The sequence below is a fragment of the Haliaeetus leucocephalus genome, unplaced genomic scaffold (assembly GCF_000737465.1).
Source record: "Haliaeetus leucocephalus isolate CR32 unplaced genomic scaffold, Haliaeetus_leucocephalus-4.0 Scaffold151, whole genome shotgun sequence".
NCBI classification, from domain to species: Eukaryota; Metazoa; Chordata; class Aves; order Accipitriformes; family Accipitridae; genus Haliaeetus; species Haliaeetus leucocephalus.
In genome coordinates this window covers 13,864,468-13,891,728 of record NW_010972587.1, presented here as the reverse complement: position 1 = coordinate 13,891,728, position 27,261 = coordinate 13,864,468, and the positions used below count along the sequence as shown (strand labels likewise).

The following is a 27,261-nucleotide window of genomic DNA, read 5'->3' as shown; positions in this document are numbered from 1 at the left end:
GGGGGGGGGCAGGGAAGCAGGGAGAGACAAGCTATTCAACACCAACATGTCTTTGCAAAATCAAAATTAAAACTGAAAATCTCCAAGGGAAAGCTAATATACCTAGGGGAAAAAATCTGTTCTAAATCAGTGTTTGAAAAAAAAAAGCAGTGATGACTGACAGGGGGGCCAAGACTTATTCTAGCAGTCTGGGGAAGTCCTGTGACAAAGGTCCATCTGTTTTAATAAAAGTATGGCAGTATGTGCACTCTGTCTTTCTGAGCCACAGTATGCAAACAATGCAATTTTTCTTAACCTGTTGAACACATGCACAGGCTGATATTTAAAGACCCATTACTCTACTCAATATTTTGTGCTGCTATGCAGGATGAGGATTTTGCTTTTACTTTGCAAATTTGACTTGTAATTTTTCATAAATGAAAATTAGGTACTAGATTACATGGCATATATAGTTTATTAGTTATTTAATGTTCTAATATTACTAGGCATAAAGGAATACCAGGTAAGAAATCTCTGTATGAAGTAAGAAGATCCATGGAAGCAAATTCTGGGATTTTCTGTTGCACTGCGTCCTTCATGCTGTGTTCTTTAACACTCTTCATTCCAATTAATAGCTGAGAAGCAAGCACAGCTTCACTGACCTAAAAATAATATTTATTTTATTCAGAACCAGTTCACTACAATATTTACATAGATTTTAAAATCTGAGATTACCAAGATGATGACAAAAAATTAATTACTCAACATACCATATTTTTTAAAGTCAGGAAAATATTCTATTTCTCTCTGACATATGGTACATACTATACTTAAATAAATCATTACTGCTGACAGCTTAATTACCACATAGTGATTTCAAATCAGATATCCTCGCCTGGATGCCACTGATGTCTACCCACATGTCAAATACATGCGCACACATATCAGGCAGTGTGCTGTTTTATTTGCACTGAATCAAAGTTGAGGTAAACAGAGTCAGATCTGTCCAAGAGAGATTAAATGCACTACTCAGACAGTGTAATTTTCATTTCCTCAAATGAGACCCATGCTAGAAATTTCAGGAAACCTTAATTCTTGTCTTGTTTGCATGTGTAAGTAGCATAAGATGAAATTAAAAAAAACCCAAAATTACTTCTTCAGAATATTGCACCAACCTGTGTAGCTGCTCTTACTGCAATCCAGGACTGTACTTTGTAGCCTTCTGATTTCAGAGCCTCCTCAGGAGAAGAGAGCTCTCCAGAAGAGTTCTAAAATTATACACCAGTTCATAATTAGGATTCCAAATATATTATGGTGAAATATACTTTAAATATAGAAAAAAGCCCTCCTACTTACAGAATTATTGTTTTATTTGCAAGTTGTAAAAATCAGCATTGATTGTAAATCCATGGATTAATTGCTAAAATTGAAAAAACTATCCAGACCATAATAACTGGCTGCTCCTATAAAAATTTTCTCAGATCAGCTCATACTACGGTCACTATTGTATAGTTTTGCTATAATTGTCCATTTTCTGGAATCTTAATTACCTCCTTTCTCTTATGTTACACATTATACTTCGAATCTATGGCTTTCAGCCACTTTAACATGGTTAAAGCCTTTTATATTTCTCATGCTGTCACTCATATTTCTACTGAAAAATTGAAATTTGTTAAAGTATAAATATTAGCACTTAAAAAACAGGAGTGAATGTTATGTTTTCTTTGCAAGGTACAAATTAATCAGTACATAATCAGAAATGAAAACACTGTTGGTTCTGTTTCTTCCTATTTTATACAGAAAAATATTTTAAATGTTATCATTCAATGCAATAAACATGAAAAATAGCATCAAACAAGATAAAATTCTACTGCTGTACTCTATGATTTCTTTGTGTGATTTTTCTAGTAGGATTTTCAGTATCAGTATGATTTATAAGGCACTGTAAGTAATAGTCTGGCAAGGTGCACAATGTTCTAACAGAAATATATTTCCTGCTTTGAAGAGGCCACTACCCAAAAGATAGAAAACATACGTTTGATTTGGAAGGCACCATCTTATCTGGCTGTGACACATCCTCATTATTTGTGGCAAAATGCAAATATAAAAGTGCTATTTCAAGGTATGATCTTCTTATTAACCTGTAAGAAACAACACACAGATCAATCAATGTTACTATCAAAGTAAGCATTCCAATGATACAATCCGACTCCTGCGTAAGACTAGACAGACAGCCTCACCAAATAAATCATTCATCCAGCCCCCATCATCTACTTAAAGTGTACCTTCTTTCAGAAAGCCATGTGATCCTGTTTTAAAGTCTTACTGTGTCTAAAACATCCCTATGGTATGTGTAAGAAATAACACACTGATTTAAGAGTATGTCAAATACAATTTGCATTATGTTACAAATATTCCATAAATAAATAAATGCAAACATCTAGTAAGAAAACTGTAATTCTGTAAGGGAAGTGATCCTTCTGTACAGAACCTGTATGGGTTCCTCTTCCTTTCTCAAGTTAAGGCATTCATTGTCCTGGTTTCCCTGAAACATGGCTGGCTGAATTTGGGTATGAGTCTTCAGTCAAACTCTTCCAAGAATCAGCGCAAGTACCCACAGTGACGAAAACAGTCTCTCGTTTCTTCATTGGGCTCAGCTGAGGAACCTTCTCAGTTCTGAATTCTGTACCAGAACACTCTACATCTTCAGACAGACTATGCTCACCAATTCCCATTCTCCTCCTATACTTCCTTCTCCTTTCAGTTATTTTTACAGTAGTATAGTAGTATTATAAACCAGGCAAAAATCATAGAATCATAGAATGGGTTGGGTTGGAAGGGACCTTTAAAGGTCACCTAGTCCAACTCCCCTGCAGTGAGCAGTGACATCTTCAACTCGATCAGGTTGCTCAGAGCCCTGTCCAGCCTGACCTTGAGCGTTTCCAGGGTTAGGGCATCTACAAATTGTAGATTTGTAGTAAAAAGATTTCTTCCTTATATCTAGTCTGAATCTACCCTCTTTTACTTTAAAACTATTACCCCTTGTCCTGTCGCTACAAGCCCTATTAAAAAGTCTGTCCCCACCTTTCTTGTAAGCCACCTTTAAGTACTGAAAGTCTGCTACAAGGTCTCCCTGGAGCCTTCTCTCCTCCAGGCTGAACAACCCCAACTCTCTCAGCCTGTCCTCACAGGAGAGGTGCTCCATCTCTTGGAATATTTTCGTGTCCCTCCTCCGGACCCGCTCCAACAGGTCCCTGTCTCTCCTGTGCTGAGGACCCCAGAGCAGAAAGCAGAACTGCAGGTGGGGTCTCACCAGAGCAGAGCATAGGGGCAGAATTACTTCCCTCAACCTGCTAAAAATCACTGTATCTGGAGAACTTCTCCAGCATTTCTATTCCCTGTAGGTTTAGAACAGTCTTTTTATGCAGGTTCCTCCTGGCTCTGTAGAGCTCTCCAGGTCTCACCTATGAATTAGCTTTCCTAAGCATAGCAACAAACTCCTGCTCACATAGTTACTGTTCTGGCCAGAGTCATATTGCACAGGGTTAGGTGTTTATGTAGTACAATAAACTCCAGCTTTGGTATGATTTGTGCAAAGCAAAATACAAAAGCAGAGTGCTGTACAGTTCAAGATAGGGCAAGCTAAGTGGGAAGATGGCAAGTTCTACACTTAGTTGGTGACAATTTAGTTAACTTTCTAGTCTTGCTAGCAAAAAAAGGTTTTGAGATATCAAGAAACAACTTTAATTAAACAATCCCATAGATATCAGCGGGCTTATATAAAGGTGATTGGGATGCTTAGTTCTCTAAAATAAGAAAGCCAAGGTCCATCAATGTTGCTGTACATTCTTTCAGAAAGAGGGTAGTAAATTAAATAAGAGTGTAGCAAATTAAACTTGCAAAACATCACCACAGTCCATTTCTGTACTATCTTCCATCATGCTGACTGCCTGTAGAGGTTTATTACTATGCTGCTGCTTCTACGTTCAGAGTTCTGGTTCATTAACTTAAGTAACAGAATACCCAAACAAGCAAGGTAAATTGCTGCCTTTACACTGTCTGTAACCAGACGTGGCACATTATTCATTAAGACTGGTCAAGAAACTAAAAAAAAACTAAAGTCCAATGGATCAGAGCTGCTTGACAGAATTTATTGGCTGGCTTGGCTCAGCTCTTCAGGCATCTTCTATGCTGATAACTAATGCCAAAGTCACTGTCCTGATATCTGTTACAAACACATTTCCTATACTCCTTCTGCCTCTTTCTTCTGACTGTTTCTGGCTGCTAACCTTTTCAAGCTGGATTTCAATTATCTGGAAGGGGGCAGACCACAGCTCATCTTCTGAAATATGAATAAAACCCCAGTTTAATTGATAGCCCTGTTCCTGGTTTTGACAGAGAGGGTACAAATTTGGAAATAGAAGAGAAATCTGTAACTTTGTATGCTCTAAAATATGCTTTTAAATAATGTTCTCAGCATTTGTTTTAAGTAAGGGAATAAATATACAGTAGCTCTTCTATACTGCAACAGAAAACTCTCCAAAACATAAAAGATACTTCATAATAGAAGTCCCACACCAAATCTCAGAAAACTGTCAAAACACTATATTCATGTGTGATTAAAATTCTTTTGGAAGTTATATAGCTAGTTTCTTACTCAAGTTTTTGATCATGTTGCTGGCTGAGTTTTATAGCTTCCAACAGGGTTTCAACAGCTCGAGATGACCTGTTATTGCCTGTTTCAGTTATCTGGCGTTCCACCTTACCTAAGAAAGAAATATAGAAAGTAGATTTGCAAGATTTTTTTTTTTTTTTTTCTGTAAAACCCAACCTGTTTTTCCCTCCAGGGAAATTGAACAACATAGTGCATTACCTATTCTCTTCCTGATAAGCAAAATCTTTTCCAGTTTGTTTAAAATGTAATGCACAATGCTTGTATAACAAATCACTTCCCAGAGTAGCTAAAATAATCAAACTTTGGAATCATAATGACTCCAAACATGTAGTGATCCTAACTAGAAGACCGTTGTACACGGAGGAGTTAATGCACAGGCACAGCGCTGTGCCATGCCGCCCATACAGCGTGGCCGTCGGGCCTGTGTTGTGCTGCGCGCATCCTTTACCCGCAGGATCAATGTTGCCAGCCAGCTGTAACACAAGAGCCTGCTGGCACCATCTTCTCAGTACCAGTGATTCCACCGCCTGCCCTTTCTGTGAAAGTGCAGCAAGAAGTTCGTATGCGAATATGCTTTTTATTTGACAGTAGAAATGATGAATACAATTGTTTTCTTTTAAGAAAATCCTCTAACAGCTCAAAAGACCAAAATGAGGCAACCTTTCCACAGCCAGGATCTGCATGTTGTGCTATTCCCCTATTGGAAGCACGTTCAATACTGCACAACTTGGAGTTCTCAGCATCTGTAGGGACATAAGATTATTTACACTATCCTCTTTTTCTTCGTAACTGTTGCAGTGTTAACTCCAATAAATGGCATTTTAAGAGATACTTTACAGAGTCTTGAGTGTCTTTCTGGCTGGAATCCTAACAAACCAACACCTCCTGGTGCAAAACATAATGCCACTAAAATCCAAATGCATGCGAACAATGTGTAATTCATTAGCTTTGTTAAATCATTTAGAAATACTTTGAGCCTTTCATCTTCTTTAGTTCAGACTGATGCAAAGAAGCTGATTAGCTTTCTACAGTGTCCTTAATCTCATTGGCTACACCCTTTGATCCCTGATAACATACAGAGAGAGTCCTGCAGCTAGACAGGGTGAGAAATATCCAAAGCTGTTCTATATTTACAGTGAAATGTCTCCATTTTAAGAGAGGCCACATGCATAACACTGCCTAGGAAGGCAAGCATGATGTACAAACTGGGTTTTATTTACCTATCTGAAAAAGAAGTTCAGCTTCCATATCTAATTTTTTTGTTGCAGATGCTCTGCAAAGCTCCAATGCTGATTCTAAATGTTTGACAGCACGTAGCCATTGCAGTGGATCTCCTCTTGCAGGTGTACAAGCTACTTTTTCAGCTAATGTGAGTCCTAAGAGGGAAAAAAAAGAAAAAAAAAAGACCGTTTTAGTAAATTATATAATAGAAAACCAATTTATGCAAAAAGAAGGAACTTCCTTAGATAAATGCTATTACATATCTACTGTTACAATCCAATTCTCAAAAATCCAAGTGATTAATGGATATAAATACAGAATTATAATGTTGTTTCACTACTTTATGATGCCATTGAGGTTTACCTAGGCCATCCAGAAGCAGCTCAGGCTACACAAATCAACCCTTTCACAAACTAGCTGGAAAGACTAGAAGTAAGGCATTTCATAACTTTATTTCACCTGGCAGTTGTAAGCAAAACAAACCTCTCTGAGGATTTCCAAATTCCCAAATGCCTTTTGTACTAACCAGTGCTAAAGGCTTCTTTGACGTATTGCATACCTCTTAAACTGTACTCCCCAATATCCATCTGTATTCATAGGCTCTTCCTAAAAATGTGGATTCAGAAACAGGAACTGGTCAAGCGTGGCCATTAGTATGAGTTAGTCTGGCTATGCCTGCACTGACAAGCAGTAAAAAGCACAATAAGAGTGGATCTCTAGAGCAAACCAGCTGGTGTTAAAGGCCTGACAGCAACAGAAGATGCATTTCAGAGTGTTTACTTCGGACTACCGCTATTCTAGTCCTAAGGGCTGAATACAAAGTAGTGGTTGGGATGCACCGATATGCTCCTGGAGCATATCTTCCTGAAAAAGAATCTAGAACACTCTGAGGCTGCTCCACAATGCGAACCAAAGTGCAGTAAGTGATTTCTAGATATTCTAGTCCATTATAAATCTGATATACACCAAATTAAGCTTAGCAGAAGGAACATGGAGACAATATCCCTCTCCCTATATTTGCTATACAGCAACAAGTCTGACAAATCTTAAAGGTTATCTTTTGTTACTATTCAGCATATTTCCAAGTTTCTATATAAAGAAAAGTTACCAAGAAAAGTTGTTCAATTAAAGGGTGACAACAATAACAGACACTATGTATTTTATTGGGATAGAAAACTATCACTATTATTCCATATGATTTGATACCTTAGTTAGTTCCCAGATAACTGCTTCCAGAGAGATGGAACATATACACGAAGTTTTCACAGAATGAATGCTTTGTACAGAAGTTGGAAAAGATTGTTAACTACCACTTAAAAAAACCTGAAGTTCCCATTAGTTTCATCAAGCTATAACATTAATATTTAAGCCTTCGCTGATCGCAGTTCCCATAAGAATTGTACCTTGCTTACACACATTGCATGGAGCCAAACAGGCATCTACTATTGGTTTTCCAAGTATTTTATTTGTATAATGAAAACAATTGATTTACTACATTCACTTCTGATGCATCAGTTTATCTGCTGTTGCATGAAATATGAATGAAAATTAATGAAAAATTAAAAATAATAATGACTTGCATTTTTCTTACCAATTCTCATTTTGACTTGGGCTAGCAAGTTGATATGTGGCAAGTAGATATTTTTTGTAGGTAGGACCAGGCAAGTCAATGTACTGTCTTCTATTTGCCGTTCAATGGGTTCTCCACAAACAAAAATCTATGAAAAGAGTAAGCTTTGTAAAATCAAGTTGCAGACAGCAAATTAAACAGCAATTTGAAAAAGTAAGTTACGTATAGCAAAAGCCTGGAACTCAAATGTGTCTTGTAAAAGAGCACTAGAAAAGGGCTTGATGCTCCTGAACTCCTTTACTTCAGTTTGTACTTGTCTTCTTTGGAGAGGAGTTTGGTAGCAAACGAACAATTTCAATGAACTCTTGATCAAATTTATTAATGTTAGGCTTTGGTTTCTAAAAGCAAGCTCCCTCGAATCAGTCTTTAAGAAATAGATCTCCCAAGTAACCCAAGCCCTAGAAAGAAACTGTCATTTCTACAAAGAAATGTGACATCCAACAAAGGCCAGAAAAGAAAAAGAAAATAACATGTGTGGACCAGTCAAACTTTTCATTCGTGGAAATAAGGCGATCGGGACATGCTGTAAAGTCAAAATTCCTACTTCAGTTTTCACATATGGTTGTACATTTTGCAACTATTCATTATTTTTAAATTGTATGAAAATACCGGACTACATACATGAGTATGCATGATGAATATGCATAAACAAGTCTGGCAAGATGAATTATTCTTTACACCATGTGATCTAGGGAAAACTGAAGTGATCAGTTAATAGGAATAGCCCTTTTTAATAAATTGTTACAATAGCTTCCGGAATAGATAGTTAAGATAATTGAAAGGATTTGCAAATGCTGTGTAAATCACCAACATATACTCACTGCTTTAATGGTAAGCTCATGTGCCAAAATTAGTAAGTTTAATGGTTCCGCTGTAGAAGAGCAACGTTCTGTATCCTCTCCTGTTTGCAGTGTTAGTATGTCTGCCAGCAGAAGGATACTTTTCACAAGAGTCAAAGAAGCTGGAGGGGAAATAAATGTATCCTCTTGGAGTAAACTGATGGTATTCTGTTTGGACATAGACAACATAAACCAAAGTAGTTACAACTTTTGCTGTCTATTTATGAGGACAAATCACACAAAGTGAAAAAAAAAATCTATTTTAGAGGCACTATTTCAAGCTTATTTAATGCTGGCATCAGCTGTTCTGACCACATGAAAAATGCGTCAAAGAAAAGCGAACAGTTTCTCCTTTGTACTCAAACCTGCAATAGAAGTTTAATGCCTGCCACGGGACGTTTTTCTTGCAGGTCAAGAATTGCAGCTTGCACCATCATTTCAGCCTGAGTCTCGCTGTCACCAAAGGCTTCTGCCTCTAGTATTACTTCTTTTATCACACTTCTGCGTTCAGCCACATCCCTTTCTAAAAGAAGGGAATACATAATAGTAAAAATACAATAGAAAAGACTTCACGGTATCTTCTACCATTCTTAAGAAGTCACTTCCACGCTAAAAAGTTACAGAAAATCTGACATTATAGATTCTACATTTACCATTTCATCGATTCTGTGCCAAATTCACTTTAAAAAGAAAGAAAAACTACTTAGTTTTTACACTGCACTTGGTTTAAGTTCATGCAAATACATTTTTATATGTAAGCCACCAGAAGAAATAATTAGATTTTGTAGATCAGATGTCATTCTCACCCATAAAACATATTCTACATATTCAAAAATCTGATCTTAGTTATCATCCCAAAATAGTAACAGCCTTCACAGGAATTATTCAGAAGAGCTCAAATAAGAGTTTGGCTACAGACTTAGACTGTGATTTTGATACTTCAGTGAGTGTCAGAGTTTATACCAAGTTCATAGAACTAAGGAATGAAAAACATTTTATTCACAATCAAACTGCAATAAATGTATTTTGTAGTCTCGCTTAAATTCTTTAAAAAAAAAGAATCTGGACCATTTTGGGGGGATATATAGGAACATTTCACTTATTGGAGATATAAAAAGTGAAAAAAACTTTTGAGACTTTTGAAACTAGAAGTATGTAGCAACTTTTTTCAAACAGGCATACTTAATTATATTAGAACATTTGAAACTTTTTCACACACAAGTGATTTATCAAAAGATATTATCATTAAAAGAAAATAATTATAATGCTTTGTGTTTACATGCTCTAGGGAGAGACTGTACTCAGGAATGTATTTTCCTTATTGCATTGGATGAATTTAATACAAATAATTGCTCAGTGATAATACAGCCCCCAAACTAATGTTACTATTTTTTATTTATGAATAAGAATTGTGTCTGAATAGGCTCACTTGCCCATTATAATCCAAAAGTCTAAACCAAAAAAGGGTAATACCTTCCATATCACCAACACCAAGTATCTGTGTTACTAGCGCAGTCACTAACATTGTACGACACCTTAGCCACAGATGTACATTCATGTGATCTTGTGCTGTTATACTGTGAGGCAGTCGAACATCTTCAACATACGCATCCTAATAATTTCCAAAAGCAAGAGAAATTTTACTTTCCAAGTCAACTACTTTATTACAAACAAAGCAACAGAGCAGTGTCAGTCTAAAAATAAATCAAACTAATACAAATATATTACAAATAATAACATAATTATAACCAGAAGTTTATTTGAAGGGTAGATACATTTTTTTTTAATAACAGGAGGCTGATTATTATTTAACTTCTAATCTGCAGGAAAAAAAAAAGAATTGTAACAAATTATAATTAAACCAGTTTTTATGGGACAGTCCATAAATATATCCATATACTATATGCGTCAATGGAGAGTAATTCTAATAGTTTGGATTTTATTCCTCAAACAGGCACATTACACAAAACTCTAATGCACATAAAAGTCTAATTGTAAAGCAGGATCAATATCAAGTTTGGGTACCTCACTAGTGATTAGAAAGAAATTTTTCATTTTTGATTTCTAGTTTTTTAGTGTTTCTGGTGATTAGAAACAAATATTAATGTAATATAGTACTGGAAGTGTTTGGGAGAATCCTCAGCTCAAGTCCCTGTGCCATCTTCACGTATTATGAACAGTCTTTCTACTACTAAAATTCTATAGTCTATATTCTAAAGTTTGTTCTAGCAAGAAATAAATGGACAGTGCACCACTTGTGTTATATAAAAAATCATAATGAGTGACTTGCATTGATGCAAATGAGTCAAAAAAAATAGCCCTAACTCAGTTACTGGCTACAGGGCAGTCCTAAGAAAATGTAGGAGCAAGTGCAGAAAGACAGAAGACCCTGATATGCAACAAAGACAGAGAATAATTACACTGCACGCAAGAAAAGTCCAGTCTCGTTATGTGTGTTACAAATCTGGCCTCACTGCTCAATTGCTCTGTCCACGTGAGTCAGTTTGACTCACTGCACGCTCGAGAGTGAGTGTGTGTGTATTACCAATAGGTTTTGCACATTGGCTTTCCAAAGTATAGGTCAGTATCCCTATGTGTTAGACAACAGAAGTCAGCTGAAATCTTGCTGAATTTGGAACACAGCAATGACGTGAAGTGGTTGGTCTAGCTCTTTGAAAGAGGATACTCTGAGTAGGTTTTCAATCAAAAAGCCTAAAATACCTTAACTGAATAATACAAGATTTTCACCTGATACCCGTTTTTTCACTTTCTGTTTGTTTGGGTGTTTTTAAACAAAAGATTTTCAATGCTGCCATTTGAGAGTATACAAACAAAAACTGTAATTCCTAACCACGTACAAATTAAAATTATGATTATAGACATATTGAATACACTATAGGCAAGCAGGTATCTGAAGCATGTCATACATCACTTTCTCCCCAGGTTAATGGTAACCACATAGTACAGATGACTGCTATGTTCTAGTATTCTGAAAATCACTCAATACAAGACTTCATATACTAAGCAATAGTAGTTTAAAACAAATATCCACACATACCAAACACTCCCTTTCATCCTTTTCTTCTTGAAAATGTGTCACTTCCATCCTAAAAATTTCTGCATTTTGGAGAAGTCGAATTGCAGAGAAAGCCAAAGCAACACTGTGATACAGAACAATGTTATTAAAAAATACTAATGATATTTGCCATTTTATGCTTTTATTATGATGGTTACTTCATTTCTGATTATGTCAGAGATGTCTGTCAGCAGTTATCAATTTTTGCTTCAGTAGAACAAAAAAATTGCACTTGGATTATATTCTGTAATTTGTAGGCACTGCAGTATGAAAGTGAGAAAACAGCAGTAACAGAAAAAGTTTTGCCAGTAACAGACGTACCCCAATAATAATGGATAAACCAAGATAAATCTGTTGGAACAATCAAAACAGAACTCCAGTATAAGCTTCAGTTACACATATCTGTCTTCAGGGATGGGCTTTTAGAAATTAGAAGATGTAAACATACCGAAAATGACAAAATAGGAGAGTTCTGTATCTCATCCACAACTGGAGAGATAAGAAAACAGCTTCCTCCTTAAAGCCTTTCCAGGCTATATGTTAAACCTTCTGTTAAATCCACATGACCAAATACTCACAGGATCTTAGTAAACTCCATCAACCAAAAATTGAGCCATGTGCAATCCTGGCAAAACCTTGTCAGTAAGCAATCACATGGCACTGAGCCCACTGCCCCCCGCTCCCCCTCATAAATCCTTTTCTGGAATTCACCCCAAAAAGCATCTAGAAAGATACAGACGCTGTTAGGACTGGTGCAGCATTCAACCCCACATTTCAAAAAATTGTGAGTTGGGATCTCAAAATATTTCAGGTTTCTTAAAATATTAACTACTAGGGGTTTTTCCTTTTTATGCTGTCTTTTTAAAGCTTTCAGATATACTGCTCAATTTTCATGACATCTATAAAAATGTATAACAGCAGTCTTTGTGAATACTATTATTTTCATGATATGAAGACAATTGCAAAACCAACATAGTAGGATCTTTTTCACAACAGGATTTGTTGCCCAAAGAACACGCTACTCAAAATATTCTGAGAACTGCCAAAACCAATGTCTCATGGTATTAGTTTCCCATCTGTAATTGTACATTTTCCCCTTCATCTGTAAATCTCTACTTTCCTACCTCTTCCCTAAAACATTTCTGGGGTTGTTTTATTTATTTATTTTTTTTACAATTCTACTTATTCTCTACCCGCTGAAACATATTTTCCTAATGATGCAAAAGTACCTGAGGGTATCCCTAGCTCACCTCTTAAAAGATTTTTCAGCAGGCTGATTGTTAAAAATGTATAACCAAAATTCTCATCTATGCTGTCTTTTTACATAGAGACTGGCTGCTATGAAGAAAAAGAAAAAAAAAATTATGAACACCGTAAGTCCTTTTCACACTGCCAGAACACTGTAAAGAGCTTTTAATGCAAGAGAGATTCAGGCTCTGTGTGAATTTACTGCTTTTGAGAAGTTCTAGACTAATCATTGTAAAGGCAAAGTTCTTGATCATGCACAAAGAAGTCAGAACAAGAGCAGCACTACTCTGAAATTACTCACATTATTGTGCCAACATGTATCTAACCACAGGATGGATAACCTCCAGACATAAGAGGGTAGTTAAAGCCTTCCTGTCATTTCTGATTCTATCCTGCTTGGTGGTTTTGTGAAGCAGACTTGGATGGATTACACCAATTCAGCACAAAACGACCCCAAAGTAACAATGAGAACCAAAACTGTTAATATCTCGTCTTTCAGCTCCCAGAATTCAATCCTTATGAATCTCCTTCATCATCCCTTTACCTCAGTTTTATTTGACTAAATGAAACCAGAATAAATCAATGTTGAATTTGATGATAACCTTCTCTCTAACAATGGAAAAGATGAAACAGAATCTGCTTATAAATGCAACACAGACAGAAAGGATAACACAATGAAATATCCCAACTGCTTTTCTTTCTTTTTATTAAGGAGAGTTTTCCCCTGAAACCAGGCATCAAGGTTAAAATTAGAGCAAAACCTGACATTTCTCAAAACATTCTTTGAGATGCTACGGCTAACATTTCTCAAGTAAGTTGGAGAAGGTGCAGCACCCAAGAGTATATGCAGGCTTTTAAGAAATATTAACCTAACTTCCTGAGCACCACTGCCTCCAGTTTACTGCTGTTGTCAACATTTAGCAATTCTGAAAATGAGGCCATTTTTACCTACATGCTTACACATAAATTTCATGAGTAAGAGGTAGACCACAAGCCCAAAGATTCTTATATGTATTGTTTTAAGCAGACAAGCACCTATTTGGGTAATTAGAAAGCTCACATACTTAGAGGGGACACCACGTAAGTACTGTCCTTGAGATCAACGGAATTAGTCCTATACATAAACTTATTCTGAGGCATAAATTTTTTGCAAGACAGAAGCTGTAATGTAGAAGCTTCCCTTGATGAAATTTTTGTGACCCTCTTCTGCTGTCAGTAAGAGTGATGCGTCTATATATTTCCCTTGACAAAATACACATCCTTTCATCAGCTGAATCAGAAAGTGACAAGATGATCAAAATAGGGAAGTACAGCTGACTATAACAATTTCACCACTAAGTCATTTCGCCAAAGGAAAAAAATGATGAATTTCTGTAATATCATGCAAAGTTTGATTTCTAGGCTGGCAGGCAGGAAACATTCAGCTGTCTGAAGGAATGTTTCATTTGTATCTGAGGCAGATATATCAGCAGTTTCCATGGATGGCAGTGCAATAAAATTGCAAAATAGGTTAAAAAAACCCAAACCCTTGCTTTGTTTGTTGGTGGGGGTTTTTTCCTGCTATCTACCCACTATCAATATATAAGGCCCATTAAAACACCTGTGAAAAATTTGAGTCTCCCAAAAAAGGAACCATAAAATGCTTGACATCCATTGGAACCCTTGATACTCTAAAAAAAGTTTCTTCAGTCTAAGGCAAGTTATAAGCCAAAGAGAAACTACACTCAGGATATAACTGCATGTCAAAAAGAAGGGTCCTGCACTGAAAATGGCCTGCATACTGGAACCAGTTTAGCAGGGTGAGAGAGTCTGGGTCAGAACTCTACTAAAACAGGTTTTAGCAAACCTAGGATCAAGCTAAACCAGGTTTATGCACAGGATATTTCATAAGGCTGGATACTGGTCCTTAGTTACTAATACAATAATTTTATAAAATCCACATGGCACTCAAAAGCATGATGAGGTCACTGTCCAATGATTTGTTGTTTTCTCTTTGACAAATTTATGGTAAATTAATCTAATTCAAAAGGCACTGAAATAGATTGATATTTCACGACGAGAAATGTCCACAAATAGCCTACAAGTTCTTACTTCACATCTTCACTAATGACATTTCTACTAAATTATTACAGCCCTAATATCTGAACTTTTGGGAAACTTCTATCTTTCAAAATAACATAAACAAAATCCAGGTGAAAGACCATGCTGCAGCACTCTGTCTTCAATTCAGTACTCTATACAGCACTGTGAAGCTCCTATCCTTGTTAATTTTATTTTTCTATTGCTCTACCATAGCAGCTAAAAAGGAATTGTGCTATTTAAAGGCGCTCTCATTTGGAGGTTTGTTTATTCATCTGAGACAGCTGGAAGAATGAAGATAGTTTGCTTTTATTTTTTGCTAATTGGGTAAAAAGGAAAAAAAAAAATTGAGACTGATTTTTCTGTTGACCTGCTGAATCACCTACTGCTTCATCAGTAAGAGCGTTACAGCAATCTTCACCAGTATTCCAGCAATAAAAATATGTTAATTTTGCATTTTGCTTGGTGCTTATTATAATGTAAGATTTACTGTAATAATTTTCATGTGTTCAGTCAGATTAGACCAAACAGAAGTTACAAATACTGATTACCTTCTACCTAATCTCAGGACAGTCTGGAAAGTGACAGCACTACACCTCTATATGCTGCATCTCTAGTTAAAAATTTGTACCCTCAAAGATTTTTCAACCTAATAAAAAATTAGATAAAAAGAGCTTGACACTAATAAAAATTATGTATTGTTAAACTTTTAGCCTTCTTATACAAATTAATCTAAAATCACAGGTATGCTAAACAGAAGAATCCTCTTAGCTAAAAGATCAAAAACACATTCAGAATTTAACATCTTAAAGAATTAATGTTTCTGTATGCCCCATATATTCAAAGAACAGCACAATTGTAATTTCATTAAGTTCTCCAAAAGAATTCAGAGCCTCAAAAAAAATTACAGAATTTGGAAATTATAATTTGGAGAAAATATCTGGCAGATCATGTAAATACAACAGTATTTTACACACTATCGCTAACAAATAACTAATGTCTGCTAAATTCTATTCTAATATGTTAAAGGTTACATCAATGCTTTTTAATCAAATTAATTTTAAAAATATAATTTTAACATTTTAATCCAACACCAATAAGTACATCAAGAGGAAATGTTCTTTTAGGACAGTAATACAGGGCATTCTAGAACAAAGCAGAATTCAGGAGTTCAGAGGTAACATTAGTGCTTTGCTGTACACTTTAAAATTATAAAAACTGCATGACCTAACATATGCAGACTTTTACTTTTAACAAAAACAGTGAACATTGCAGCTTTTTCTTTGTTTTTGTATAACACTATCACAAAAGCACCTCAGAGAAATCATAGGCCAATAACTGATGATCTTTTAAAAAGTAAAATAAAGCAATAATAAAAAATGAAATTCCAGTGTAACTTACATTTGTAGATATACTACTGGGGTTATTATGGTTGGTTACTAAGATTTAGAATATTAATGTAGATGTAAAGAATTCAAAGAAAAAATTGCTGGATTTTTTTTTTTTTTTAATCTTCTGCAGTCAAGGCTGTGCAACATAAGGGCGTTCATAATATTACTTACCTGAAAGCTGCTTGATGCCTTTGCTGAGAAATAGCAGCAAGCTGAAGTTTGGCCTCAGTAAGAGCCTCTAAATCTTCAGCAGAACACCGAGATACCTCCCCTTCGTATTTGTCCTGTATGTTCTGCACAAGATGGCTAAGACTTTCTTCAGCTTCTGTCAATAAAATCCCCTAGAGAAGAACACGGTATTGTATGATTTCAAATAATAATGAAAGAAATAAAAATTTCTTTAAAAGTATTTTATTCTCTTATAGCCTACTATCCATCGCACCCTAAACCAAATCAACTTGAATACAATAAGCCTTTTCTATAAATAGCATGGAAGGTTAATTTTGCTTTTTTCAGGTTTACAGATTCAATGTGCTGAAAGTAGCAACATCTTAACTGTACCTGTACTATTGCAATTTATGCTTAACTACATATTTTAAGGCTTAGTAATATTACTCAATAATTTTGTATTCTTATCATTATCTTACAGCTATACTTGGTAATTTTATTCTATACTTCTTACTATGCTTAGTAATTTTAAACAATAAAATACAATATTAAAATACAATATCAAACATATTTCAAGTATTACATTCTTTTCTATACTTTGACAGATCCTTGAGTGCAGCATGTATCCTGAAAGTTAACTGCAATTTACAGTCTTTCCAAAAAACAAAGTTGTAAGAAGCTGTAAAAACCAAATCTAAAAGAAAGTTAATTTTAAATAAAATCTCAATCACAGAGCTCTCAGCAGAATTCAAAAATAATTCAACGGTTTGCATCATCCAATATCTTTTTTTGACCAGTTTCCTCAATGAATTCAGAGCTCTACCCAAAAAAACGCAAAAGAATAGAATGGTTAAAGAAAAATCAGAAGGGTAAAAAAATATGTCTCTTAAACAAGCCCCATTCAAATTAATTTAATATTTCTATTCTAGTTATTTTCAAGATGCTGTTTTCAAGCTATACTACAACTTTCAAGTTTCTAGTGTATGGCATATACCAATTACCATACGAAATCATCCTCCATTTCTCCAGCTGTATTTTGTACATTACTTTGTTTGTAACAATGGCCAAAAGTAGATACGTCCAAAGTGGAAGATGCCTTTGAAAGAAGAGTATGTCAGCCCTCAATTTTGGTCTTTTTGTGATGCGAAACTGCCAAGCATGAATTACAATTAAACAAAACAAATACGAAATGAAGAAACAAACAAAGAAACAAACCAACTCCCTCCAAACAAAGAAGCTAATAAGCTGTGGTAAGTTTTCTCCAAAATAAAGTATCAGAAAGAGGAACATGAAAAATTTGTCACATTTACATATGGTAGAGAATGGTTTTCCATTTATATGTAGAGCATACTGCCCCATCAAAGGGTCTCTGACATGTTGTACAGGCGCCAGCCTCTGAAAAATTATTTTATCCTTGAAATCCCATTCAGTCTTTACCCTTGATGCTGAAACAGTCATACTGAGATCTGATCATGACAATATTTCCCAGGGAGACCGTTTGAAAAACTGCACCAAAACACCAAGACTTCATGTATGGCTAGGAAGATTACAATCAGATTAGAAAGAGAAATTTCTAGTCGTCTTACTCATGCCATCCTCCCATCATAATTTCTGTTACACTGAAAGCATTAGCAATGTTTTTAGATCAATCTGCAGTTTCTTATGCCTTTTTTCCTAAAACCCCAAATTACCTTCAGCATGGCCATATTTAATTCATCTTTACAGTCAACGAGCTGCACCATTGTGCCTCTTTGTTCCTGTTGTCTTGAATTTTTATCAGTTTCAACTGTAAAATACATTTTAGATGAAATTTCAGAGGTTAACAGTTGGACTTGACGATCTTAAAGGTCTTTTCCAACCTAAATGATTCTATGATTCTAGGTTAATAGATTCAGACAAAGCATTCTCAGTAATTTGATGAATATGCCCCTTTTTTCTCTATTTATAAATGGGACTTTCAATATCAAAATAAGTGAGGAAGAATGGAATACAGCTCTAATAATATTAGAGATATTAGCTAAAAAAAAGTTCAAAAATCTTAATGCTTATTATTTCAATAATGACTTATTTTCCCAGCAACTTTTAATTGAATATTCTTTATAATATGACATGTTAATGCATATGGAGTTAAAAGTGGAAAATCTATGCTTGAAACAAGTTGTAGAATAAATGCACTTTTCCACCACCCTTGTAATTACCTTTTACATGTGATGCTGTAATTCTGCTTGGCTCATTCAAGCTGTTGTTATCAACAGAATAGATGTGTTTTTCCACTTTTTCAGGTATATTATTTATTGTGGCAGAAAGGCAAATGATGAAATGCATTTTAGCTAAGGTTAATTTATTCATAATTTGTTGGTTGCACAGCGGCACCATTGTTAAAGACAGACTCCAATTAAATATGTCTTCCAGTACCTACAAAAAAGTTAACAATTGGGACTATTTGAAATGATATATTTTACATTTTTCTTGTTCAAGGCATATTCTGCTTCTATCAGTAACAATGTTTATCAACAATTAACATCAATATTAGTACTAAGGTCTTAGTCATTATGGATGACTTACTGTTTTCCTTTCCAAACTTAATTCACCCCTTAGTAGCACCTCCTACAGCCTCAGTGATTAGTTTTCCACTAGAAGGTGGGATGAAGTTATAGCTATTACTCTGAGTTCTAGTTTTCTGCATTGTCCATAGCACCCTTTGAGCTAAGGTGGTCACAAAAAAATATGTAGGTAAATCTGTAGTTCAGAAATCTCAACTCAAAGGAAAGTCTGTTGCTACAATTTACCCTAACTAGAAGGATTAAGCAAGGAAAAAAATTCTTGTATCAGACCATTGTAGCATATTTCATAGAATCTTTTTGTTATTCATTATAGCGCCCTTGTTTTATCTTGATTTTAATATTCTCACTTTAGATTAATAAATTTAGAAGTTGAAAGTCTACAAAAAATCTTTGCAAAATCATAAGGAGACCAATAAGAGCCCCATATAGACTGTGAAGTGTTCAAATCAAAAGCTCAAGATAAAGCACAACTTCAAAATAAATCTGAAACTAGTTAGATCAAAAGCTGTCAAGATAGACATCTCATTTCTGTCTTATAATATCGACTGTTGTAGGAGACACACAAGCTTACTGTAAACAAAAGAGAGAAAAGTGGAGGAAAAAAGTGGGGTTTTTTCTACTTTATCAATTTGTTTTTATGGTACAGCTTCTTTTCCACATTCTGCTAACATTTACCCCTACTGGCTCAATGGATCTGTGACAAGGCAAATGAAAAAAAAAATGATTAAAACTGAAAAACAAAAAAGAAGTCATTGATGAACATGTGATTTTAATTAAAATGAGAAATGACTGTTCATTAACTGGTTTACAGATTCACCTTCCCTCCCCCAGAAATAGACTTCAGCCCCATTCTGAATTAGGACAAATCTATGAGGACAGCTCTGATTGATAGAAATTATAAGGCTAGATGACTGATGTTCTTGGTATTTTAGCAGGATAAACACCAGACCCTACATATCATGACAGAACCTGAATAATTCTACCAGTATGCTTTGCACAGACAAGTCACAGATTTGTGCATATTTGGTCTCTCATCTGAAAAATAGTGATAATGGTACTTGCTTCTCCCTTGAAAGGTCAGCCATAAAATTTAAAATTTAGGAAATAGTAAACTGTTGAGGAGAGTATGTTTTCTATTTACTGGTTTTTACTAATAACAAGTATATTTTCTGAACCAAATAATCTCTAATTGATGCCAGACAAATAAATATTTATGTCTAGCATAACATTTTTAGCTCTTTCAGATTTTTTTTACCTGTAAATTTGTAACAGTCAGGAGAGATTTTGAAGAGTCAAATTTCAGTAAGGCCTGTAAAATGGACAAAACCAAAAATAAGTAATGTGTTACCATATGAGTATAAAATAAGTGCATTAGCAGAGCAGTGGACAAGTGTAGTGCATTTCCAACTATACTTTGAAGGCTCTGAAAATACTAACAACTACTTGGCTTCTACAGGCTCTACGTTTCTGAACCATAACCTAAGACCCAAAACTATCCCTCTACCTATGCCGTTCACCAGGACTATTCAACTTGAAGAAAGGAAATCCTTTTCCAAATTCTAGGAGCTCTATAGACACCAACCATCAATTGTCTTCCTGTTCTTTACATTTCTGAATCCCAAACTTAACTCCAGATTTAGCACATGCCTCCTCTGCTATTGATCAGAGCACAGATCTGTGAATGGAATGAAAACAAGAGCTACGAGCCAAGATCAACCTGAGACCTCAGAGTCCTTGAGGGCTCTTAAAACAACTATTTCTTCACTTATATATGTTTCAATTTTCTGAACCCTAATCCTAATTCTAGTCCTTGCTCAAAAACCCTTTTCCTTTTCATCAGGAGACAAATCAGTCTACTGAGGGGAAGGAAAAGTCAGAGGTAAAGATCATTTCCAGCCTTTGTCATAACTGAGAGCTCTACACACAACCGTCACTTGGATTCTATGTGGGTTTTTATTGACTCTTTTATTAATTCGGTACTCCAGATGTAGCCCTCTATCATCTCCATCATTCCCTGGAACATGGGTCCTTCTTATTTTGAGAGCTGTTCGGAAGACCAGCAAGTACTTGGCTTCTACACGCGTCACACTCTAGCCAGACACCTAATGCTGAACCTCCTCTGCTGTTCACCCAAACGCTCACGTGTGAATCCAGTTAGAAAAAGACAAGTCACAAATCAACCACACCTCAGCCTAACTCTGTGAGCTCCTCAGACAATATACAGACTAAGGAAACGACTTAAAGATGCATTTTAACCTGACTAGCAGCAGTAAGGAGTAAATGCATTCTACTGTAGCCATGAACAGGAAAGCTTCGCAGAAGCAACTCCAGTGAGGATGCTGATAACCCTTAATGGCTCAACCTAGCGAAAATGTAATGTAGCTTGTGCTCTAAGGAAAAACACTAGATTTCAGTTTCTTATCTTCCCATGCAGTTAGTATGAAAGTGTCACTGGCAAATTAAAAAGGTCATCTTTCTTGATAAATATTTTAATTTTACTTTTATTAAATTCCTGTTTAATTTAAAACCTAGTACCACTGCAGGTTGTTCTAGAAGGAGTGCTTGTCCATATTTCTGTTTTCATAAATGCAAACATTTGACATACTATTATAAATATAATTTTAATTATCCCCTTATTAATTAGCTCCCTAGTGCTGGCACACATACTTTGTCATGGGGTGACACCTTCCCAAAAGCACCACCCAGGTAAGGGAGACCTTAATTACATCTGTCTAGTAATAACTCATTAGATTATTTTGGTATGGACTTGGAAAACAAGGAAAGGCTACATAATTGTTATGGGGGAGGCTTGCCTGATAGCTCTGGACTGTATCTGCCTGCACAGGTATGCTCACAGGTAAGACAAAGAAGCCCAGGTCAATCGTTAACAGCTTTATAACCCTGTAGCACATTAGTGGTCAAGGTAAGATCACCATTTGGCTTCAAATATGGAGAAAATCAGAGAGATTGACCTGCTGCGATGTGACTATTAAGGCTCTGAGGGCACCAATAGCTCTTACTGCCCAGCATCTCCTGGGGCTCTCCCCATGCTGCCCAGGTCCCAGGACCCCATGTCAGCCCCCCGGGACCGTCAGTCCCTGCCCCAGTGATGCCGCAGCAGGGCCGGTCTCCAGCTCCCCCTCAGCTACCCTGCTCCTGGCTTTTTTTTTGCCATTAATGAGGCAAGAACTCTATCTATATTTTTTAGGTCTACATATGAAATCACTCATTATTTTTCCAGCAGTATATTTGCATCACTTACTGTATAAAACAGACAGCATGCAGGTTTCAAAGTTTATTTTTGTTCCTGCTGTTCAGTGAGAGAAATTAATGTCATTGAATGCCTACTATTTGACCTGCCTACTGAAAGAAATTTGGAATTTTTTAGGAATATGTAATAACGTGCAGATGTGGAGTATGTGCAGCTTCATGAAGAGAACTGAGTGTTACAGTTCAATGTTATACTTTAATGCTGTTTACCTTCATTTGTTCAATTTTTCTGTATCCTGCAGGTATTTTCCATGGAATTCTCTCTCCACAGTTAAGCAAAGCCAGTTCATGAAAGGCCTCTGTAAAAAATCCTATATCTGTAAGTACTTTAACCTGTGAAAAAAATAACACAGCCTTTGATGTAAATAATTTTCAGTTATTCTTTTTGCTCAAAATAAAATGTATTCAAAGGTAGTTTTCAAGTGGATTTGGCTACTGAGTAGTAGTACATTGATGGAGAATGTTCTTCAATGGAAAGAAATCTTTGACATTTTATAGTAAATAAGTGAAATCTCAAAGATGGGTCTTTCACTTTGAGAAACAAAAGTGAAAAAAAAACCAAAAAGGTATTCTTCAAAAACTTGCTTCTGACAAAGGAAAAGAACTTAATTCATCTGGCTAGAGCTTTGAGCGTCAGTACAAGATCAGCCTCTTATCAAAATCTGTTTCATAGATTTTATTCATCTTAGTCTTGCAGTAGTCAGCTACTCTCCCTAACCCATACCAGTGTTTCCTGAAAATACCTAAAACCAATAATACTTTGACTCTTACTTCAAGTTAGATTCCTTTTAAAAAAAGGGATTAAAAAAACCAAAACAAAACCAACAAGCAAACATTAGTGAAATGACACAAGTCTGTTCCCAGAAGTCTGACAGCCTGGTTCCACCATGATACTGATAAATCCAGAAGTGAACATTGTAGACAAAAAGTCATTTATGTTTTGCACTTAAGAAAACATTTAAAAGAACAGTGGAACAAGATAAAAAATTACCAAGTAAAAAGTTTGGATCTGAGAGGAAAAATCTTATGATAGTATCGTTAAGGAGGATGCTCATTAAATGGAGAATAGGAACAAAGGATGAAAGTACTTAACAGTCTCTGTAGGACGTGAACCGTAAAACTGTATAAATAACTCTACATCCTACTAAAATTGAGAATATAAATAATAATTGCATTTAGAAAGTAGTCCTATTCTACAGTCTATTGTGCTAAGAAACACTAAGCAACAGCTGGACTTTAAAGCATTACTTTTCATAGTAGTCATATATGAGGAAATATTAAATTTACTACATTAAACAAAGAAGTGAAATGCTTATTTGAAATACAATGTGCTGTCATAAAAAGAAAGTTTGTTTGATTACCTTGAAGATTCTTCCTTCAATACACTTAGCTGGGTCCTTACAAATCTCAGAAACAATGTATTGGTATAATGTGAACAATGGTAAAATCTGTAGGAAAATATTAGGTCATCTAGTTATAAAAGTCATAAAGGGTACAATTATAGAAATGTACACTGCAATTATATATCACAAATATGTAGATAATATAGGAGTACTGCTTTCACTGCCACATACCACCACTACTTCTCTTACGCTCTATGAAGGATGAATGTGTTGAAAAGTTCTTCAGCTAGCTAAAGCTAGCCCCTTATACTACCTTGTATGTGATTCACAATGTAGAAACTGAAGTTTCCCCAAATTATTCCCTGTCTTCAAGACAGGGTTTTTTACTATACCATTAGTGAGTAAACCTACTGGAAATATATTCATATAAGGAATTTCTAAAACTGTCTGCATTTTGATGCTATATTTTTTTCAGTATAAGTAACAGAATAATAGAATTCTGTAAGCTTTATAAAATAAACACAAAAAAATCCTGCAACTAAGTGAAACGATACCAGTTGTAAAATAAACTGGATGGTGATGAGGCTTATGGACAAATTTATTTGCATTCATTTCAAATTGAAAGTTTTTGTAGGCGCAACTAACAAAAAACATTTTAAAACTGAATTCTAGTAAAGTATACAAACACTGTATTTATTATTATATAATATTTCAGAAAAAGCAGATTCTTTCATAACAGATGTATTTGTTTATTGAAAATAGAAGAAATTCCAAAATTTAATTACTGTTCAGCTTTTACATTTTTCTTCACTTTAAAATGTCCCCGAGCTTGGAAAATGTTAACAGCATTGTTACTTTTTTGTCAAAAGCACTTTTAGTTTTCATAAAGTAGCTTAATACTTCTGAATTTGGATTAAAAATGCTCAAGGCAAATGTTTTGATTGTACCCATACAGTTTCCAACTGATATTTGAGGTAGTTCAACAGAATTAGTCTTTGAAGTTTTATTTTTAATAAAACTTGATTCTTGATGTATTTTGATTTAAGTGTCAAATCAACTTAGTGCCCACCATCCAAAACATCCCCACACATTAAGCATTCAGTGGAAATGAAGCTCTCATCCTGCTGAAACTGCAATTGCTTTGACCACGATCTATGACCTGGATCTATATTCTACTAGTCCAAGTGTAGAGAGAATCAAAAACGTGCACGGCCACGTGAAGCAAGCAGTGAAATTAAGTGTCCCTGCCTCCCGGTAACTGCTCCTTGATCTCACTTGCTCTCCCATAGCGAGGGCAGTCAGACAAAGCTCAACAACAAAGTGAACTCCAGTAAAGCAGGATGGTGGGAAGAAGCAACAACAGGCGGTAAGACCGACACTTAGCCTGCAGTTCCAGAAGAAATCAATGCAACGAATGGCTCGCTGACAACAAGGGTGCAATCCTCCTCTCTAACTCCTCTTCCATCTCCACCCCGACCTTTTCTCACTCCCCTGCCGCCAGCCACGTGATCTTTTCCCCTCCCTTGCACTGGCTCTGCCACTCGCAGGACTTTTCAATAAGTGGATTCGACTCATTAAAGCAGGAGAAAACAATCTACTTTTTCTGCTGGGGAGTTTTCTGTCATGCTGAGAGTTGATTTATAGAGGTATACAATAATCGCCTGACATGAAACTCTGTTAGAGCATACAGGCCCAAACAGGAACAGAGGTAGAATTGCACCTTTTTCAGTACTAGTAAGCAATTCCATCTATTTATTCTAATGTACAGCACTGCACCTTTGAAAGAAGTTCTATTAAAGTGGAAGTGGTCAGTCATTAAATGGAGGAAATAAGCACATGATCAACATAAGAGGGAAGCTGTAAAAACGCTCCATACAGAAGAATAAGAGAATGTGAGAAGGGCAAAGGCAGAAGGGACTTTTATTTACTGAATGTGTAAGTAAAATTATTGAAAGCATTTTGGACATACCGCATTTAAAGTAATTCTCAGTACTGTATATTTCAAACTGTATATAACAGGAAATTTCCTCTAAAGTGCCTAAGCTAAGTGGACCATGTATTGTCATCTTCCTGAATAAACAAGTATCCTCTATATTGTAAAAATTGTAGGCAGCAAGTTATACCTTGCCTCTATCGCAGTGCCACAGAACCTAACCATACAGGTATTTTGTTAGAGCTTCTGAGGTATCTCATAAGTACACTCACACACACACAAAAAGACTCAACGTCTTAAAATTAATTTCCAGAGTATAAAAATAATACTTACTATTAAATTTTGTTTTGCACAATGTAGTTCAAACATAAGAAAATTCAGACTTGCAACTACAGTAGAGATATCAGCTCTGTAGCGATCAGAGAACAAGTCAATACCAGGAATAAGCATATTTGTTTCATATTGTGCAAAGTCACAGTCAGATGTCGGATGTGGAAGAGAAACTCTAAACAGGGTCTGAAAGTAAAAATAATGAACTACTTGTGAAAAGAAATATAGGCATTAGTGAAACACTATAATAAACTTCAACCCTTGAGACTCATAAATGACTTCATAAATGAAACTCAGTCAATGTCTTAAGTATCCAGTTTTTTCCAGATGAACCCATGAAAAATCTGTTTTAGAAAAAATGCTTTATGTGTGAACTTGAAGGAGGAAAAAAGAACAGGCTGTAAATAGTCTAAGGACAGTATTTCATAGAACAAGCAAGAGAAAAACTAATCTAGGTGTAGAAAAATAATCATGAAAGATTCCTCAGCACATACTCCCCAGATAATGAAAAATCTTCCTAAAGAGCAAATAGCATTTCTCTCAGATTCCAAGTCAAAGCATCCCAAAGAAATCTCTGGAAGCACTGGAAAAAACCTAATAAATCACTAGGGGTTCTCACAAAGACTTCTTAGGTAATTCTTAGGATAAGCCTCTGATCAGCAGACAGAAAGAACTTGATAATTTATTCAAGCATCTCCATAGTCAAGGAAAATGCATAGGAAAAATTTGAGATGATTCTGGGGGTGTGTTCAAACATTTCTTTACCAGTCCGAAGATGTTTCATGGAAAATGTCTTCCATAAGAAGAAAAATCTTTTTATTTTCCCCACAAGCTATGAAAGCTAGTTTGATTTTACTTGTAAGTCCTTGCCCTGTCATCACCTCAGCCATTGTTTCTGGGAGAGTTGCTGACTTTAAGGCCAGTTAAAAACTAGTTCCACCCTAGTTACACCTTTAACTAGGTCAGCTAGTGCAGCTTAAATCATATAACTTAAAACTGATGTGAACTTTAAGGAAGTAACTTAAATGTTCCTCCTTTGAAAAGGGAGGAGTGCTAACATGGTCTCTGATGTTGGATATTCCTTCCCAATTGTGTTTATCTTGCTGTAATTAGCAATGATATGCTAGAGAAATATGCATTTACATACTCAGATCTGAGATATTAACAAGCCTACAGCCTATACCAGAGATGGAATTTAAATAAGGTTAGGAAAGCTTTCCAAATCAAGGAAAAAATTATGGGCTTGAACTTCGCAAGATACAGTGACGGTAATTGATTATATTTTTCAAGACACTCGCCCTGCAAGCTGCTCCTATCCCAATTAATATCAGACCCACTTCAGCCCAGTCACAATTATTTCTACCATTATACAACTGGAGCAAATGCTTACTACTATTTCTGTCAAAAGGAGAAATCAAAATTGTTCAGCTTTGTACCACCAGCAATTACAGTGCTAGAAGCTAGTCAAAATTCTCCTTTACCTTTAATTCTTCAACTTGTTCTCCCTTTGCTGAA

The 27,261-nt window shown here is 35.6% G+C and overlaps 1 protein-coding gene across 1 annotated transcript in view; it reads right to left on the bottom strand.

The window, feature by feature from the left end:
• Window positions 1-27,261, bottom strand: part of CFAP54 (cilia and flagella associated 54) — a 117,873-nt gene that overhangs the window by 20,619 nt on the left and 69,993 nt on the right. Inside the window, exons 34-49 of the mRNA XM_010561983.1 lie at window positions 25,750-25,932; window positions 23,502-23,588; window positions 22,351-22,473; window positions 20,126-20,179; window positions 18,505-18,721; window positions 17,998-18,092; window positions 16,310-16,479; window positions 11,403-11,505; window positions 9,818-9,956; window positions 8,710-8,867; window positions 8,327-8,512; window positions 7,467-7,593; window positions 5,875-6,030; window positions 4,637-4,745; window positions 2,015-2,120; window positions 1,155-1,247 (exon numbers count right to left, since the gene is read on the bottom strand). Of these exons, the coding sequence (XP_010560285.1) occupies window positions 1,155-1,247; window positions 2,015-2,120; window positions 4,637-4,745; window positions 5,875-6,030; window positions 7,467-7,593; window positions 8,327-8,512; window positions 8,710-8,867; window positions 9,818-9,956; window positions 11,403-11,505; window positions 16,310-16,479; window positions 17,998-18,092; window positions 18,505-18,721; window positions 20,126-20,179; window positions 22,351-22,473; window positions 23,502-23,588; window positions 25,750-25,932 (2,106 nt within the window). The remainder of the gene's footprint in view (window positions 1-1,154; window positions 1,248-2,014; window positions 2,121-4,636; window positions 4,746-5,874; window positions 6,031-7,466; window positions 7,594-8,326; window positions 8,513-8,709; window positions 8,868-9,817; window positions 9,957-11,402; window positions 11,506-16,309; window positions 16,480-17,997; window positions 18,093-18,504; window positions 18,722-20,125; window positions 20,180-22,350; window positions 22,474-23,501; window positions 23,589-25,749; window positions 25,933-27,261) is intronic.